The sequence below is a fragment of the Panthera onca genome, chromosome B3, assembly GCF_046562875.1.
Source record: "Panthera onca isolate mPanOnc1 chromosome B3, mPanOnc1 haplotype 2, whole genome shotgun sequence".
Lineage (NCBI taxonomy): Eukaryota > Metazoa > Chordata > Mammalia > Carnivora > Felidae > Panthera > Panthera onca.
This window is the reverse complement of record NC_138344.1, coordinates 85,968,550-85,988,590: the sequence shown is the minus strand read 5'-3', so window position 1 is coordinate 85,988,590 and position 20,041 is coordinate 85,968,550. Positions and strand designations below refer to the sequence as shown.

General features: G+C 33.2%; 1 protein-coding gene and 1 non-coding gene across 4 annotated transcripts in view; both read right to left on the bottom strand.

The window, feature by feature from the left end:
- The window catches only part of MIPOL1 (mirror-image polydactyly 1), a 306,029-nt gene that overhangs the window by 237,586 nt on the left and 48,402 nt on the right, over positions 1–20,041 (bottom strand). For all 3 annotated transcript variants that reach the window (XM_060619573.3, XM_078448315.2, XM_060619574.3), the window contains exons 2-3: positions 18,794–18,931; positions 18,133–18,211 (exon numbers count right to left, since the gene is read on the bottom strand). In XM_060619573.3, coding sequence (XP_060475556.1) covers positions 18,133–18,151 — 19 coding nt within the window. In that variant the 5' untranslated portion in view covers positions 18,152–18,211; positions 18,794–18,931. The remainder of the gene's footprint in view (positions 1–18,132; positions 18,212–18,793; positions 18,932–20,041) is intronic.
- LOC132670540 (small nucleolar RNA SNORA62/SNORA6 family) lies at positions 10,581–10,728 on the bottom strand. Its single transcript, XR_009606771.2, has one exon. It is a non-coding gene; the product is annotated as a small nucleolar RNA SNORA62/SNORA6 family (small nucleolar RNA).

Here is a 20,041-nt window from a genome sequence, read left to right as displayed (position 1 = left end):
TACCATAGCTACATATTAAATCGTTGAAATGAATATTTTTGTAGAAATAGGTGCTCTCATAGCTTTAAACATGTACTTACTAGTCTTACTCCTTTTGTAATCAGGAACGTACAGCGGTTTTTCCACATCTGGTGGGGGCATTTAGGGCAGTGGTTTACAACCTTCACTTCAGGTTGAAATAACCTGAGGAGTTTCTAGAAATCCTTAGCCCAGACCACATCTTGTATTAATTAAATCAAAATCTGTCAGAGTGTCCAAATGACTTCAGCATCCAACCAAAACTGAGAAACACAGATTTAGGGGCACTGTTTTCTAGATTTCTTTTCTAGATTTTAAAAAATAGCATGCGATACGCAAATGACTATAGGGAAGTGATACTGTGCATGCAACTCTGGTATCCAACTGCCTGGGCTAGAATTCCAGCTTTGCCTAGTGCATAACTTTCGTCAGGTTACATAACCCATCAAAGCCTAAGTTTCTTGTTTGTAAAATGAGAACATAAGAGCACTTTTACTTGAGTTACTTTAAGGACTGACTGATGCAAAGTACTTGGCCTAGTGTTCAGCACATTGGTAAACATTAGCTATTATTTTTGTAATCATTATCATAATATTAAAATTAATACAATGTAAGAAAAATTATTTTTAACTTCCATCTTATCAGATATATATTATACATTAGAAAATCTGGGGCGCCTGGGTGGCTCGGTCGGTTAAGCATCCGACTTCAGCTCAGGTCATGATCTCACGGTCCGTGAGTTCAAGCCCCGCGTCGGGCTCTGTGCTGACCGCTCAGAGCCTGGAGCCTGTTTCAGATTCTGTGTCTCCCTCTCTCTCTGCCCCTCCCCTGTTCATGCTCTGTCTCTCTCTGTCTCAAAAATAAATAAACGTTAAAATTAAAAAAAAAAAGAAAATCTGTTTTGTAATGCCTGGCTATCTCATAAAAATTATCTTAAGCTGTAACTAGTATATAACAGCTATTTCAAAGGAATAGTGTATCTGATACTATGGTGAAATTTTTGGAAGAAAATGACACACATGCAACTACATAAAACAAACTCTTCTACTGGCAAATCAGACCAACAGGCACAAATACTGATTGTAACAAATACTTTATTATTTCCAGTATCAATAACTCTTGAACTTTAAAAAGCAAGTGAATATCACCTGCTTGTTGATGATGCCTTTTCCAACCTGCCAAACTTAAAATCCTTTTAAGCAGAAAAGCAGAGGAGAGTAGTTTTAGAATAAATAACAAAATAGGGGTACTTATAAATAAGCTACTTCTCACAAAGTATTCATTTCTTAAGGAGAAATTCTTTGCTTGTGGATATGCTGAAACTAGGTTTAGCCAGTCATAAACCCTAAGTCCTGGGCATTATCTTGTTGGTAGCTGAAGCTAAATCAGAAATCACTTGTTTTTAGTAAAATTACTCTCAATTTCACTTTGACGAAACAAATAGGGAGACTATGTCATCATAATTATATGCTGTAAGATATCTATGAAACATTAAACAGTAGAACATTATACTGTTTTTATTTAAACTTTAACAATTCTAGGTATCTGAAAATTATCCTGTTGGTTTTTGACATTTCAAAACACTTACATGGTTTGCTTCAGATGTTCATCAGGCTACTTTTCTAGGAGAAGCTGGTGTTAGTAGAATGGAACCCTCAAAATCTGAATTAAGGAATTTTATAAATGGACATTAAAAAATACAACTGCGGGGCGCCTGGGTGGCTCAGTCGTTTAAGCATCCGACTTCGGCTCAGGTCACGATTTCTCGGTATGTGAGTTCGAGCCCCGCGTCGGGCTCTGTGCTGACTGTTCAGAGCCTGGAGCCTGTTTCAGATTCTGTGTCTCCCTCTCTCTCTGACCCTCCCCCGTTCATGCTCTGTCTCTCTCTGTCTCAAAAATAAATAAATGTTAAAAAAAAAATTAAAAAAAAAATACAACTGTATCTATAAACCATGCTTTCTAACACTAACACGTAATTTTAAAAGTACAGCTAACACTTGAACACATGGGTTTGAACTGTGCAGGTCCACTTATCTGTGAATTTTTTTCTTTTATAACTACAATAGAGTAATGTAAATGTATTTTCTCTTATGATTTGCTTAATAACATTTTCTTTTCTCTAGCTTATTTTATGGTTAAGAATACAGTATTAATACATACAACATACAATACACGTGTTAATTGACTATAGTACTGGTAAAGCTTCTGGTCAACAGTAGGCTATTAAGTAGTTACGTTTTGGGGGAGTCAAAGTTATACAGGAATTTGAATGCAGGGGGTTGGATCTCCTAACACCCAGATTGTTCAAGGATCAACTTTTACTAAAATGAAAGAGAATTATGGTTTTCCATCATCTACATTACCATTACCTTACCACTATGTACAACTCATCCCATATTTTTACTTCTGTATTTCTGGGTTTAGTTTAGCATCTTTCTTCTCCCAGTTTCTAATTTCTAACCTCCTAGTGTTTACTTTACCTCATCCCTGGTATGTATACTTTCTATCTGCTTACTATATTTATAGCTCTTTTTCTTACTTCAGGTTACTTAATGTCAAGTTTTGTGTTCTGCTGAATTCTTGGCAAATCAGCACCTTTTCACCAGGGAATGTACTATCTTCTCCAAACTCAGAGCTTCCCAATAAAAGGACTCTATGCAGATCCCTCCTGGATTATAGTAATTATAATCTCTTATTAGTATAATTAAAATAAACTCAGCAAGTTCTAATATACTTCTGGAATTTAATTCTAAATGTTTAATATTTTTGAAGAACCCTGTACTGTGTGATTTGGCTCTGATTAATTAAAGATGTTTCTAATCTTGCTCTGTACTAGAAGCTTTTAAACTCCTAACTGTAACTGTTTACCAGGATTTGGAGTCTGCTCTGTAAATCAAACTATCCATACATATTCTGCCAGTGAAAATTTAATTTTACTTTGGAGTAAACAAGGCTGACTTATAAAATTTTCCTTTTGTCTGCCTATTTTTTTTCCATTATAGCAAATGTTGTTTAAATCTTCTCTCAATGCTTTTCTATTCTGCCATATTACATTATCCTAAATCAGAATTCAACTTCTGTATAGGAAGTTTGACCCTTCTAATTAATCTATTTATTAACTAATTAATGGAAACCTCCAATATGATATGTTATATGAAAGTACTAGGAAAACAAAGGAGTGGGAAACAGACTCTCCCCTGAAGGACTCTAGTATAGTGAGGAGGCAAACTGATCTGATGATTTGAATACAACGTAGAAATGGCTATACTCGGGTCATAGAGACCAAACATAAAACATACTAGACATACTGATGCTCAACTAGAAGACTCTGGGAAGATTTCACAAAGGCATCTGTTCCAACAAAAGACAAGTAGGAATGTGCAAAGCAATCAACTACCAAACGGTTTGAGTTAGATGATGTAATGAAAAAGTTGACAGACTCTAAGAATAAAGTAACAGGAAGAACAAGCATGGGTACAGAGGAGAAGGAATGGCTTTAGGAAAAACACAGACATTTCTTGTATATCTTTCTTGAAATGACAAGATGTTATAGTCAGGGAGTAAAAATTTCTAAAATGAGTGATATGTAAGACAAAGTCCAAGATGTGGTTCATCTGGGAATGGGTAAATGAAATAGACTGAAGGTACATGTAGAGGAAGAAATCAAGGAATCAAGGTACTGAAAGTGTTATCTATTAAAACAATGAAATCATTCAGAAAAATGGCAAGCAATGGAAAGGAGAAATGAGAGCCAAGACTTCACTGACCGCATCAACATGCTGAAGAAAACAGAGACAAATGAGAGAGCTGAGAGGAATTGATTGTAGATAAGTCATTTCTTTTTATTTTTTTACTTTGAAATAATTTCAATCTAATAAAAAAGCTACAAAAAATAGTACTGAGTTCCTATGTACTGAGTCAAGGCACCCAGATTCTCCAAATGTTAACATTTTACCACATTTGCTTTATTGTTCTCTTCATTCTCTCTGTATCTACCTACCTATGTAATTTTTTCCATAACATTTGAGAGTAAGTTGCAGGCATTATGTACTTTGACTTTTCAAGTCAAATTTAAGATACTGCTCTATCATATTGCATTTTGTCAAGTTTGATTTACCTTTTTCAAGGCCCAACTTAAGTTCAATTTCTGAGTTAGTACCATCTCCAACCAAGAGAAGATGATAGCACTTCGTGACTCTAACTCAGTCTTCAATTATTCTCCCTACACTCTCAAGCCCAAAAGAAAGACCATTACTTTTTAAAAATATTTTTATTTATTTATTTTTTTGAAAGAGAGAGAGCACGAATGGGGGAAGGGCAGAGAGACAAGGAGAGAGTAGATCTGAAGCAGACTCTGCAATGACAACAGACAGCCCGACGTGGGGCTCAAACTCACAAACCATGAGATCATGACCTGAGCTAAAGTCAGATGCTTAACCAACTGAGCCACCAAGCTACCCCAAGAAAGACCATTATGAAGTGATAATGGGGTGAAGCCACTAAAAGCTCCAGCTAAGCTGTCTGGATTGCCCCATCACTTGAAAAAGCACTGCATACAGAAGTATAAATATATGTCAATACAATGCAACAAAAAGGGAAGTTACAGGTCTGTTTTGCACACCAGTCAATTGGAAAGATAAGATATATATTTAAAAGAAAAAAACCCTATTCACTTCTAAATATCTCTAGACAGATGAAAGTTTAAAACTAAAACTATTCTATTAATTCCTCTCTCATATGGTTTAAAATGGAAACTCTATAACCTTTTTTAGTAATCTGCTTCAGTGTTTAATCAATGTCATTATTAACTATTCCATCATTATGACCAACAAAATTATTACTATTTAAATATATTTCTCCATATGGACTTAGACAATAAATTATCAATGTCTTCTTCATAATTCATAAGACTCTGAAGTCCAACTTTCTTTCCTAAGAGTTAAACAACAGGGAATTTTTATAACTACTATCAATTCCTTTACTTATTTATTTGCTCTTCTGTGAGGACTGTATTATTGGACATAAGAATTTGACCACTTCAAACCAAATATATTTCCCAGTTTTTGCTATTACTATCTTATGCTATCACTACCATATTAGCTTATCCTGTGACCATTTCCAAGTAATTTTACAGAGGAAAACTACTAGTTATTTCTCAAATTGCTATTGCTAGAGACAGTTTACTCATCTGGGCAAAATGGGTGGATTTTGAAAAGATTTTGGGGGGGATTTTAATACTTAATACATGTACCTAGGCTACCTGCAATATATGCTTTGAAGACCCTCTGTCTCTCTAGTAACTTTCATGCTGCTTCCAATGGATCATTTTCATGATCTAACAAAGTCTCTATTTCTGGAAGTACCAGTATGGTCAACTATCTTAATGCTAGCATTGCTATTAAATTCTCAATTCCTTAGTCTAGAAAATTTATTGTATTATACCATTTCCTACCCTAGGAAAGAAAGCCTTAGGATCCCCTTAGGGTTCAATTGTCCAGACAATTATACATTAGTTAATATAGAATACACTCAGTTAAATTGATGCTACCCAAGAAATCATGACTCATGGCCAAAAATAACTGTTATTTCACAACTACTACACAGAAGTGAGGAGGTGGCTAGAATCAAATAGGGATTCTTAAAGGCTGGGAAATTCTGTTCTGTCTGGCTTTGTAAATAGTTTGTGACAACTGGTATCTGTGTAAACGGATTTGATGGTCCCCTGGGGGGGTCAATACTGTTTACAGAGCTGTTTCTTCGGAGTGGCTGAGCTAGAATTGTCTCTAGGGATCCTACTGGGGTTACTCAGAATAGCAACATCACAGCTACCTGAGAGCTCAGGGGCAGAAAAGAGAAAGGGCAATAGAAATACCATAGGCAAGTACATTCAAATAAATGGATCCTCTGCACCTTCAGATGCAGGTGATACTTAGGGGCATTTGTATCTAAAATGAACCATAAAGGAGGCAATTTATTAATGTTCTTTCTGATGCTTGCTAACACAATGGTCATCACTTCTTTAAACTTTTTTTTTTTTTTGGAAGAGAAAGGTTATTATTTATGCTATAGCATCTAATTTTATAAATATAAAAAACCCAAAAACTTCATGTTTATAGCTTCTTTCTTTTTTATATTATCTATTAACACACTATGTAAGAACATCAAAATGATAGGACACTTTTTTGCTACTAAATAAGACTGCAAATTTGATGTAATTACAATAGTAGTCCCATATTTTAAACCAAGATGTCTTTTTTCAATGGTAAGGATTTTTCTAAGTGAATATTAGTTTCAACATAATCAGAGCAACAGTAGCAGTTAGTGGCCCCAAATAACTTCTACCAATTTCTTAAGTAAGTTAAAATGTAGGTTATCTACGTGTGTGTACAAATACTATTTATCTCCTTTACTAAATAATTGTTTTTTATGCGGGGGAGGGTTAATTTTCCACATAGATGCATACATTGGCCCACCCCCACAACCCCTGCCAAATATAAAAGAAAAAGACATCAGAAACTTATGCCATTTCATAGTGGTCTCACCCACTATAAGTAGATACAAGATAAAAGTTTAGAACTTCCAAGCAGAACACTGGTGAATTTAGATTTCCTAGCAAAACCACAGTGCATGGGCCAAACTGCAGGGTTTGAATTCTGGCTCCACCACATGGCTGTATGACCTTTAGCAAATTACTTAACCTCTCTCATCAATTTCCCTACCAATAAAAGTACATAATAACAGTACCTATCTCAAAAGGTTGTTATGAGGATTAAATTATTTAAGTTATATAACCTCTTGGAAAAGTGTCAGCACAGAATACGTACTCACTAAATGTTAGCTATTATTATCTGCAAAACTCTGCTTTGCTAAAAACAAAAGATTTTTTTAAAGCAAAAATATTTTTAAATTAAAATATAAAAAGAATAAATCAAATATAATAAAAATTTATTACAATATACAAAGACATGGACATAAAAACAAATACAATGCCTCATTCAATGAGAAACATACAATAAAAAGGAAATACTTAATGAGGTTAAAGCTTACAGTTAACACATAATGGTTTAATAAAGCATGTAGAGGATTATAAAACGAACAAGTTACACAAGTAATATGACTTCAAAATTTAGAAATCCTGACACTAGCAAAAGATCCCACAGAAAGAAAATTTAATAGTATATTTCTTTAAATTCAGTCTCATAGTAAGAAAATTGCCTGTTTCTGCAACACAATTTGAGCACTCACTATATTGGCACAATATTAAATATAATCAAGACCACAGCTAGCAGATCACAGGCACTTATCCTTCAGATATTCTAATTTAGCAGTCACAAGAAATTAAGTAACTTTTGGATCTCTAGCTAAAAAAATACAAACTTTTCACTTGGATACTGGATACTCTCTCAGGGAGGTTTCAATATATTTTGGCTTTAACAGCAGTAAGAAGAAAAAAGAAAGAACTATAACTTTCATTTTCATTGCTATGCATACACACTGCCCACATTTCAAGTGCTCAAAGCCACACACAGCCAGTGGCTACCATGTTGGAAAGCACAGATATAAAGCCTTATGCAGTTCTAATAAGGTGTTTTATATATAATGAGAAGTCAAAAACATTGAGGGCAGAGTCAGGATGTAGCTGTAAGATATTGAAATAAGATTTTACAAAGGTTTATAAAGTTGGAAAATCATGAAACCTGTCAATATCACATAATTTATTCATTTGCACGTGAAGGTTCAACATTCAAATGAAACTATATCTTTTACATTCCTATACATGGCTGTGTATCTAGATAAACATACCAAAAAGAAGTGGTGAAGTTATTTCATCTTTGATTAAGACAATCTAATGACTTAGAGTACCATATTTCAAATTACCCAGTGGCTAGCCATGAAAATTATTTTACTGGTATTTTGTTATTTATTTTATTACAAAAAAGGTATTTAAGGTGGTGGTACTACACCAAATTTTTAAAAGTGTTTGTTTCATCAAGTCTGCATAGTCATGAGCACATCAATATTCATTCTCCTGGGGAAGAGATGAGATTTCTGTGTGAGAACTAACTTCTATCATGTTTCAGATTCTAAATTTTAACATCCTTCACTGTATGAAGACCATGAACACAGTACAATAGTGTAATCTCCTAAAGCTTAGGCTACCTAATTAACTTATGAACATATCACATAAATTAAAGCTCTGTAAAACTTGTATCATCCTATTTAAACCATTACAAATATTATCTAGGTTGAAATAATTGTGAAAAGTATCCTAAAATTTTATTAACATAAGAGCAATCTTTATTCCTTTTTTCCTTCAGTGATATGAATTATTTTGGCTACCTACTATGCATTTCTAACCTCTTCAGTCTTTCTCAATTTGTGGTATAAGAATAATTTATATAAAGTAATTAAAATATGAATGAACTAGGTAAGTCTTATATTTCCACAATCGCAAGTAAAACAGGTTTCATAATTATTTTTTGTTTGTTAAATATGAACACATACCGACTGTCCATGAATTCAGCAATTTCATCAATCACGTATGGACGCTAACTTTTCCAGTAAGAAATATAAAGAGAAAAAACCAGATTTTCTTTATATGTGCCTTTTATTTTATTTAGGAGCATTTTTAGGTTTGAAAAACAAAACAGAAGAATCACCAGTCAGACACTAAGTGGAAATCACTGAAACACAATGTTAGTTCTAATGGATGGATGATTGTGTTTGGTCTTTTGAAACTTTGAAGCATAGGTAAGTCTTGATCACACAAATTAATAAATCCTAAAGCTGGAGTTAACAATAACCATTACACCCAAATTCTGCAGCTTAGCCCAGCCAATTTTTCAAAAGGTCAGGTTGTGAACTGGAGAAGATCAGGGAGGTCCACCGCATAGCTTTGTTGCCAGGCATCTCTCGTCTGGATTGTTGCAGGCATTTATTAGTATTCGTCAGCAGACTCAACAGAGCAAACAAGAAATTCAAGCACGAATAATAAAATGAAATGCTGCTATATAACCCTTTGTCATTCAGCAAATATGGGACTTTTTAGCTACATTGTTCCTAAACCTGGGTTACTACTTTAATTTTTCTCCACAGTGCTGACTGAATGAGTATGCATGTGTGTTAAATGCAGAGCTCCCCTAACAACTGCAGGACTGCCATTTAATCTGTTGGTAGATGGACCATTTCCTGTGGGAACCCTAGCTATGATTTCCAGATCCACCAAATAAATCTCAGATTAAGATTCCAAATGAAACCTGCCTTTGGCAGATAAAAAATGTCAAGATGGATATAAACAGTAAAATTATAAATTATCTAGGTGTTGCATGACAAACCAATGTTCAATTTTTTTTGTTGACATGTGCCCAGATATCAAAACTATATGAGACATTCATCAAATGTCACACTTTCATAATATTGGAGGCATCATTAAAACTGTTTGACTAAGGACCTCAAAGTGTTTAAGCAGTAGCTCAAAAGTATATTTGTGCAAAGTAGAAGAATAAATTTACATATCAGCAGCAGCTCATAAGGGATGGGTAAATATTCTGTTTATCTCTCATTGTAATTCAGGTTACTTTAAATACAAGGTTTTAGGAAATCATTATACTCTATATGGTATCATTACATAACTTCCTATGCAAATGATGTATGTTTTATTCAAATTTACCATTTGTTTCTCCAGGAAAGAAAACAAAAGCATAAAAGGAAAAGGTAGGAACTCCCCATTTCATTAATCAACCATGACTACTATACTAGTGCCTTGTTAGTTATATGTAGTATCGTCAGCCCGTATTTGAGTTAACATTTGTAACTTTTTAAAAAAGTATTAAATACCTGACACCAAAAAAAAAAAAAAAAAGCCTGAGAAAAGTAAATTTGTTTTTCTTTTTTATAATGTGTTCATTTCAAAGGACTCTGGGGAGGGGAAGAGACTTAAAAAAAAAAAAAAAAAAAAAAAAAGGTAATAAAAGACCAATACAGAACATCTTAGAGAGCAAACAGCCTGTTAAAAATGCAGAGGAAGTCTCTACCGCATTCTCAGGAGATCAAGTATTGTCTTTTTAAGGAAAATTTTTGTTTTGTCTTTGGTCTTCTTACCTGGAAATGCAGCCTTGTCCTGGCCCTAATCTCTATACTAGTTGACTATAATATTGGACACTGAAGATTTCTAAAAGGAAACAATCAGATTTGCCAAACTGAAATCGTTACTTTTTAACTATAAACTCTTAAAAGCAAGTGTGTAAATAGGAATTCATTCCAATTATAAATTCTGTACAATTAATCTGTGGAAAGAATCCAGAATACTCTATACTCCAATTCCAAATGCCTGAAGCCTGAAAGATTATGTATTTATCTGTCTTTCCTATCATATTTCTTCTAATACATGCTGTTGCTTCAAGGAAACTAATTAATAAAACCTACCTATCCTGATCTGATCAATACTAATCTGAAAATTTTGAAAAGAGAGGGGGAAATTTTTAAAATATTGATTAAAGAAAGAAGAGTATATTGTGCTTAGTGTTTTTCTTTCTTTTTTAAGTTACTTTTTATTTTTTTATACCTGTAGTAAGAATTACTATCAAACTCCACTCACTGGGCCAGAGACCCTTGTGGTGTTAGACTTGCCCCTCACGTAGCACCCTACCTACACTTTCGAGTTCACTGATTAGCCAGCAGCCTCAACTTCAATATCTAACAATGTGCATGTGCTTAGTTTTTATTATATTTCTATACTAAATGCTTAAAATCAATAAGCATTACTATGTTTTGGAATACATCAAATTACCTTAGGTACAGCCAGTGAAACTATTTTAAAAAGGAAAATTTAATTTTAATTTAAAAAATGTAATTAGCAAAAACTAATATATTCAGTATCTATTTTACCAACATGAACTAATCACTTTTAACTCTTTACTCACTAGTAGCATCCTGATTTTGAAGTACTAAAAAGTGCCATATGTGAAGACTAGACTCACTCCAAAATTAAAAATAAAAGTCAAAAAGGGTTTTTAAAAATAATTACTTTTAATTTACATCTTATCAGCACAGTTTTACTATTTGGCAAGGAATTACTGAATTTATCCAAAAGCTACAGATTACAGTATTTTAAATTCAGTCAATATTTTTAATTCAGTCATTTGGACTATGAAATTTCAAAATTTTGTAGCCTGACTTGTTCTGTTTGCTTCTTCATATTCTCTGAGAAAAAACAAAAACACAAAAGACAAAAACACAAAGAAAAACTGCATCTGAAACTACTCCCCTAAAGATAATTATGTCCTACATGTTAGGCTGTTCTTAGTAACACACACACACACACACACACACACACACACACACACACACACACACACGGTTGGGAGTATTCAGTTACCACCCCCCAAAGTTTTATTCAATTATCAGATATATTGATAACCAAAATCAGTGAGTAAATGTGGTCACATCAGTGCTACTCTACAAACAGCCAGTCAACCTCGACCACTGTGTAAATCACCATAATTTGGGTCTATGTAACAACGAATATTGATTCCGATCTCCAAAATCAACAAAATGCCAATGCACACTGAGGACTGTACAGGAATCATACTAAAGGTGACAAATCAGCCACCATGGAGACCACAATTGTTATCTTAAATAGGATAAGATGAAATCCTAATTTCTTTTTAGTTTTTTTTTTTTACATTTATTCATTTTTGAGAGACAGCGCAAGCTGGTGAGGGGCAAAGAGAGAGGGAGAAACAGAATCTGAAGCAGGCTCCAGGTTCTGAGCTGTCAGCACAGAGCCCAATGCAGGGCTCGAACCCACGAACTGTGAGATCATGACCTAAGCTGAAGTCAAATGCTTAACCAACTGTCATCCAGGTGCCCCTGAAATCCTAATTTTTAAAAAACTTGAAGATTCAATGATACCATATTGAGATTTTTGTTGTAAACATGTGTTCCAGAAAGTGCTCTAGCATGAAAGGGCCATAACCAGAAATCAATGAGGAATTTTATCAAACACCTCAGAATCTTAAGGATAGAGAATTTAGAACAAAGCAAAAAACTTTTGAAAACTTCAGGTATTTTTTTTCTATTTCAAAAAACCATATTCATATTTTCATGGCCACAAGTAAATATGATAGAGCTTGCATATAAAAAGAGGTGGATTTCCTTAAGTCAAAGAAACAGTCACAAGTTGTTCAAAGAGAGGATCATACCAATAGTACAGAAATGGGAGAAGTAAACGTATTAAAAAAAGAAATTTACCATTTGTTGTGCTTATTCTTCATAGTAATTATCATTTTATAAAATAAAGGACCAAAGGTATAGTGAGAATTCCACATGAAGAATATAGCCTGAACTGATTTAAAACACTTGAATGAATGAATGAATGAATGAATGAATGAATGAATAAATAAGGCAAGACTCCTATTATCTTGCAAACTTTTCCCCTTATTCAGAATTTATGGGTGGGTTCGACAATTGTAGCAAATGTTCCACTATAGTAGGGGATGTTGATAGTGGGAAAGGTTGTGTGTTTGGGGGGGGGCAGGGGGTTGAGTAGGGGGGTATCATGAGAACTCTGCACTTTCTTCTGTTTTGTTATGAATGTAAAATTTCTCTACAAAATAAAGTCTATTTAAATATTGCCAAAAAATAAAGTAAAAAAATACAATTTATGGCATAAGTTGACACATGTGAATTATTCATATTAGAAACAATGAATCTCAAAGTATAGTTCATAAACTTTATAACCAGTTAGAAAACTTAAGTTGCCCTTATAAACATATTTTTTGCATTCCATTTTTCAACTGAGGCCAATAATAGTTAACAGAATCATTCATATCAAACTTAAAAAATAAAGACACAGAGTCCCATTTATTTTAATAGTTATTTAATATAAAAGAAATTTATGTTTTTATGAAAGAATATAACCTCAATCATTCTTTTAGAGTTTTTAGCATTTCCTCTGTAAATGAATCAATCCTTGTTGACCAGCTGCCAGTAGTCCTAAAACCACTCTCTCAAATATTCTAGAGGGTCCTGTGTGAGAAGCAACCAGCACTCTACTAAGTTAAGTTAGGTCCTATAGAGATGAACAGTAAACTTAATCAGACCTAGGACCCCTATTTATGGCATATGAAAAAATAAAAAATGCACTTTTAAATTCACACTTGCCAAAAGGAAAAGAAAAATTCATTGTGTGGTACCACTAGTCTGAATTTTATTGCAATTGGGATTTCAATACAGATAAAATTATATTTTATCTTAAATGAATATTAATGACTTTATATTGTATCCTAACAAATATAAGCATACTAAATACAAGCTGTACTACTTGGAAAAAATCAAGTTTCTAATGGTATTGTGAACAGTATATTTGAAGACAGTATTTTTATAAAACTAATAACCATTTCAAATACTATTATGTATGTTTCTTAATAGTTTTGACACTTTTTTATAGACCTGCCTTTCACAGCTGGGTAGAATAACAATGACAACACCACCATTTATTTAGGCCCTGTAAAATATGTTAACTATTTTTTTTTTTTTAAGTATCTGTAAAAACCACACTAGTGAAAATAATTGCCCTGGTATGGGAAATACATATTACATAAACTCATTTCTTTTTCAGGTGTTGTAGTAGGGCTTTTACATACACAATCTCTAATCTCCAAAACAGTCCTAAGGGAATTATCTCGCTATTCCATATACAAGAAAACTCAGGCTTAAAATTATGAAATTTGTCCCCAAGTCCAGGTAGGTAGTAAGTGGAAGATTAAAAACGTGAAAACCAGGTCTATCTAACCCCCCAAAGTGTGTTCTTTGTACTTTAACATTTTATTGAAATGATTAAATGCAATGGTTCTCCAGTAAAATTTACCTTCCACTCTGAAACAAACAAAACCAAATTACAATGCATTTTAGGGAAAATATAACATTACTTAATAGAAGTCAATTATTAATTAAAGTTCAAGTCCTGTAATTTAACAGGGAATGATTAATTAACTAGATTTCAAAACACTGAATTTCAAGCAGTGTCTAATAATGCCTAGGGAATCTTTTTTTTTTTTTTTTTTTTTTTTTTTTTTTTTACTACCAGCTATGTTGCTGGTAGAAATGGATGTCCATTATATGCAACTTAACATTTCCTTCTGCGTTGCTTTCAAAAGAAAGTTTATGAAAATGATACGAGATTCTACAATCATATTTTAGTCATAATGATCAGACATTTAAAAGCATGCTAGACCTTTTTCTATAGCGTTTCTATCGATGTCTCCCCTTATGAAATGCTTGCAAATCACGTAATAGTTTTAGATGTAATTTAATTACAGAACAACAGATGGACAAAAGGTGAAAAGAATACATGCTTTGTGAAATGACAAAGATAGATGAAGCAATAATAAAAGAGAGTGATGGTGGCACACAGGTCCCAAATACCAACTAGATATACACAGTATTCTGACTCTATAAGAAACTAACAAACCATAGACAAGTTACCTTTTCCTAGGTTTTAGTTATTTATTTTTGCTTAGCAGAAAAACCAGCAGAATCATGGTTATAAAAGATAATTGCTAGTCTACTTCTAAAACAAAGAGGATAGTTGCTTTCACTTAAATTCACAAGATAAGGTTTTTAAAAAAATTTACTAATTTCCCATAAACTGCAATATCAAGGGACCCAAAACAGTTCTAGCAGTGGTTTTTCATCTCAAGTTTTAAATGCATACAATGATTTAGAATCAGGTTCACTCTGTAAGCTTAAAATAGTTTAAAAACACATGAGTCTTATTTAAATTGAGATAATATGTAAGTGAAAATAACTATTCTGTATAAAATACATATTAAATATAATTCCCTAAAATAGTAAACCTAAAAATCATATTGAAGAAACTCATAAAATTGAATGGTTTTTGTCTGAAGCTTCTTCAAACTGCATGATTCTTACCATTTCTAACCTTCAATTGGTAAGAAATATTTAAAATATAGACTTAATATTTAATTTGGGTAAGCACAGTAACCTTTTTTAACCTTTCTTAGGGAACACTGACCCCTAAAGGTTCTAAATTTGAATAAGTTTCACAATATTCTGAATTTAAATGGCATTCAGACGTCACTTTACTTACATTATTGTAGGTATATAAGTTTATGGCACATATGTTTGTTCATAAATATGTAAACTATTTTCAGTGGACTATTGTGCACTATAAATAAACAACTAAACCATGTTTCAGCTAACTTAATAAAAGGCACCAAATTTAATAAGAAATATCCAGAAATGTATCAAACTATTCCAAAAAATTACTCACCAGAGACTTCTAACCCGCATGTCTTTTTTCTTACATAGATAAGTAAATAGTTAGTAAATGCTAAAAAGGGCTAAGCAACCAATCACATAGCAACTCATTCTGGGGGGGCCTGACCGTACATACATCCTTTGATTATAACACTGCATTTTTTTTTCTGAAAAAGCAGAAAAAAGAAAAGCCCTAAAAAACAAAATTTCACAAAAGGGCAAGACATCATTTACTTCTTAAGAAGCCAGAAGATGTTATAAATGTTCACCTGGCAACACTTTCATTCACTCACACTTAAAATTTCATTCATTTAGAGTTGTGTTTGTAACTACTCAAACCTGGAAATATTTTGTAGATACCTTCACTCATCCTACCTACCCCCTATAGCTTTACATTTTCTAAACTGTCAATAATAACAAAACCAAAAAAAGTAAGTTGTTACATCTGTTAAATTTATATACCTCATCAACTCTAACTTCAAATATTTCAGCAATGTTTCTACGATAAATCTAGGAAAAGGCTTAGACACTTCAGCACTCCTTATAATAAAATTTGTAAGGTGACACAAAGGCATGTGTGTGTAATACAAGTTTTTATGTAGTTCAATTTCTTAAAAAAATAAGTAAAATAATGTATAAAATAACTAATTACCCACCCAGACTATGAACACTACTGTAAGACAGAGCTTTGAAGCAATTAGTGCTTTACGATAAATCCTGTGAACCCTGATATCAGGGCAATGACCATGTGAGATTTTACTGTTTAAACATATCACTTATCACAAAAATCAAAAGATATTACATTGATCTATTTAACTTTATTTCTTAAGTAATGTTTCATTAACAGGCCCTTTATATAAAGGAATGTCTTTCCTATTTCTGATGTAAAAAAAAAAAAGCCCGTAAAAATGCAAATTTTCTTAATGATGTTTCAGTCACGTCTATTGTAGTCTGTGCCTTCTGCAAACTCTTTATGCATCTATGTCTTTAGTCCTAAAACCTTCCTTTCTTTAAGTGTCCTAGAGCTTCAGCAGCTCCCTTCCTGAACTTCTTTCCTGGTTATTCTACACTTATGAGAAGTATTTCCTCCACAGCCTCTAGATCTTTAGATATTTTAAAAATAATTCCTTTGGCTCCTTAGAGATCCTTTCATGTATAATTTGAACAACATGACTTCCACAGCAATGTGACCTCTGAATAGGGAACATAAGTAACAGGGGCATCATTATTTACTTCCTCTTTTCTTATTATTGCACATAAATTGAGTAAAACTGCTTTGAGCTCTTGAAAAGAAGAATGTTTCTTGTTTATCATAAATGAATAAAAACAACTACAACAAATTAGTTCCCAGCTTCACACCAGTACAATCTTATCACAAACTTGAATATAAAGAGAATGGACCAAAATGAAGTGTCACAAAACCCATTCACTAAAACTATAAACTTTCCCCAAAATGGCCTTTATCCTTTTGAAAAAGGTGATAGTATGGTCAATATATGGTAAAAGAAGAACCCGGTTGAGGTAGAGGGCACCAAAAAAGGGAGAGAAGTGTGCAATATTTTGGGAATAATCTCATTTTTTTTAACTACACAATTTAGAGGAAATAAAAAATAATGTACATACAGACTTAAGCCTTCAACAATATGCAACACTATATTCAGAATGATTCGTTTCTCAGGGATTTCAGATTTGCGACATTTTACTATAAGATACTTCAATTAAAAACCTAATATTTTTTAAACTTCTCTCTTTATGGCTGTCTGTATTTTGCTCTATAGACAGATGTCCCCTGCCTGCCTGTCCACCTACCTACCTACGTGTCTGCCTGCCTATCTATCGTCTCTCTGTGTTTTTCAGGCTATCTCTCAGTCTGTGTCCCTTTTTAACTGTGTTTCTGTCTCTGACTGTTCTCTTCCTTTGCCTGTGGATCTTTTTCTCTCTCCCTGTCTCGAATTCTGTTTTCATGTCTCTCTCTGTCTCTGCCTGGGAATGTCTTTCTCTGTATCCATCTGCACATCTATACATGTCTCTGTTTCTTTATCTTTGGCACTCTCTGACCCCATCTCTCTGCAGGTGTCTTTTTCTGAGTGCATCTTTTGGTGTGGACCTGTCTCCTTTACCTGTATGTGCCTTGGTCTGTTTCTCTATATTCATGTGTCTCTCTCCACAAATATGTCTCTCTATGTATATATTTTCTATCTCTCTTTCACTGTGTGTCTTTTTGTGTGTGTCTGTGTATGTCTATGCCTCTATCTCCTTCAGTGTGTCTCTCTTTACCCTGTCTCTCTCACTGTATGTCTCTGTCTCTTTCTCACTGCTGGTCTCTGGTATCTTCCTCTGTGCATCTATGTGTGTAGGTCTCTTTTTGTGTGTATCCTACACACGTGTGTCTTTCTCTGTGTATGTGCTTCCAACATGCGTGTCTGTGCCTCCCTCTCTGAGTTCAGTATCTCCCTCCCTGTGTCTGTGTCTCTCTTTGTTTGTGTTTCTTTCTCTGAGTGTGGCTCTCAGTATGCATCTCTCCCAGTCATTCTCTCAATCTCCTCTCTTGATCACTTTGTGCATATGTTTCTTCCTCTCTCCCTGCTGTTTTCTTCCTTCTCTCTCAGTATCTCCTCCTCCATGTGTTTCTCTTTTTCTGTGTGTCTTTCTTTGTGTCTCTTTTGCAGGATGTGGGTCTCATTGTGAGTGCCTCCTTCTTTGTATGTGTGCGCGTGCATGTGTGCTTGTCTGCCTCCGTCTAATATACTGGTTAGAACAAACACACTTCATTCAGTGCCTTGAACTAGCACAACACCTGGGGTTTGGTATTAATACCTTAAAAGTCCTTACCTTTTGACCAGTCCTCCATTTGTACTTCTATTCTTGTTTGCTCTGGCAATGTCTCTGGTTTTTGCTCCAAGATTTGAAGCTAAAATAAAGCCAACTCTAGATAAATAAACTTAAAACAATATATCGGAACACACCTAAACCTTACCTTTGTTTAACAGAGAATTTACAGGATAAATGGTTTTCTAAAACATTTATAATGGGACTATTAAGTGTATATTTCAACAGGTGAAATTAAATCTTTTTTTCTAAGAAAAAGGTCCTTTCTTTCACACTTACATTTTAGTAAATACAGTTCAGGTTAAGCTTCTAGACATTCTTGCTCCTTTGGTTAGAAAATCATTTAATTTATTTAACTTAAGACTTTTCTAATTCCATCAATTTAAGAAAAATAAAATTTTTACTCTATTTGTCATAAACTTTACACCAAAAATTTCAAATGTATTAGTTTAAATTTACAATGTGTATTTTCATATAAAACATTTTATACTTATAAAAGTAATTTAAGAATACTATTCAATTTTTTTTAAAACATAGACTATCATTAACTTGAACAATTGATATTTGTGTCTTGCATTTGTTTTTACAGTAAACATGACAAAAGCTACGCATGTTTTTTTTTTGTTTTTTGGCATGCTTTTAAGGAGAATAAAATTAGATTTACCTCACAGCTAGAATTCTGCGTTCTTTAAAAAGTCCTCAAATAAAGCTGTCGTAAGCTTCTCCTTTTCCAATTTTCTCTAAATATGTTGATCTGGAGTTGGCAATCTTTTTCTAAGTTCCTCATTTACTTTTGGATTAGCTGAAAATATAGGAAGTTATTAATATCAAAGAAATATGTCCCAGTCAATGAAGCCATTTCCCTACATATTGCCCAAAAAGGTTAATAATAATTGCAGTCTTTTAATAAGAGATTCATATAGCAAGACATGTAGAAAATACAGTCTTTAATAACCTCTGGAGTATTTTAAAACATGTCTTACAGGCCTTAATGTGCTTAGTAATATACTATTTAAAACCATAATTTTATCCCTCTGCAATATACAGTCACTCTTCCTCATCATTTACCCAGCTAATGAATGCCAGCAATTAGTAAAATGTAATCCCATTGCACAATCATTTTAATGCTTTTAGCACTCAGAAAAGTAAACACCAAATTAATACTGCTCAAGCCATATCAGATCCTAGTTGGAAGCAAGCAATTATAGTTCAGCTCCTCAGGTGTAATTAAATGATTGAAATGATTTAGTTCCATAAATGCAAGTTAATTCATAAGCAAGCAACAAATATACTGGGAGTAATTACAAGAAACATTGACAGTCTAAGCAGGGCTAATTCTTTTATGAGCCTGATATAGTAAAATGCTGCCCTCTCCTGGGCATGTAAGTGAATATCTCACAGCCAAAAACAAAACAAAACAAAAAAAAAACCCACCTACCCAAAACCTAACTTTTAAAAACCTACTAGAAAAAATAGTAATATCCAATATATCAATTTGATTTCATTCCTTATACAAAAAATTAACTTATAACTTATACTGTGATCATTTCTACACACTCTGGTCATTCATGCTTTTTCTAATCAAGCTCTGAGTCCCAAAACATACTAGGCAATTTCTATACATCTAATGAAACAAAATCATTCACATATAACACTGACACACTACAAGTGAAACTTCTAGTACCTGTCTGGACTGCCAGGCCACTGCCTATATTCTCTCATCATTAAACCCTAAGTGAACTGTTACAGATAGTAACTAAATCATGCTTTTTTATGTACTTTTTTATGTACTAGAATTTGCATGAAAAATAATCTCTGAAAAAATATAAAACAAAATACTGTATTATTATAACTGTACGTGATGGTCTATAGCTAACTGTTTTTAATGAACTTCAATAATAAAAATAAAATG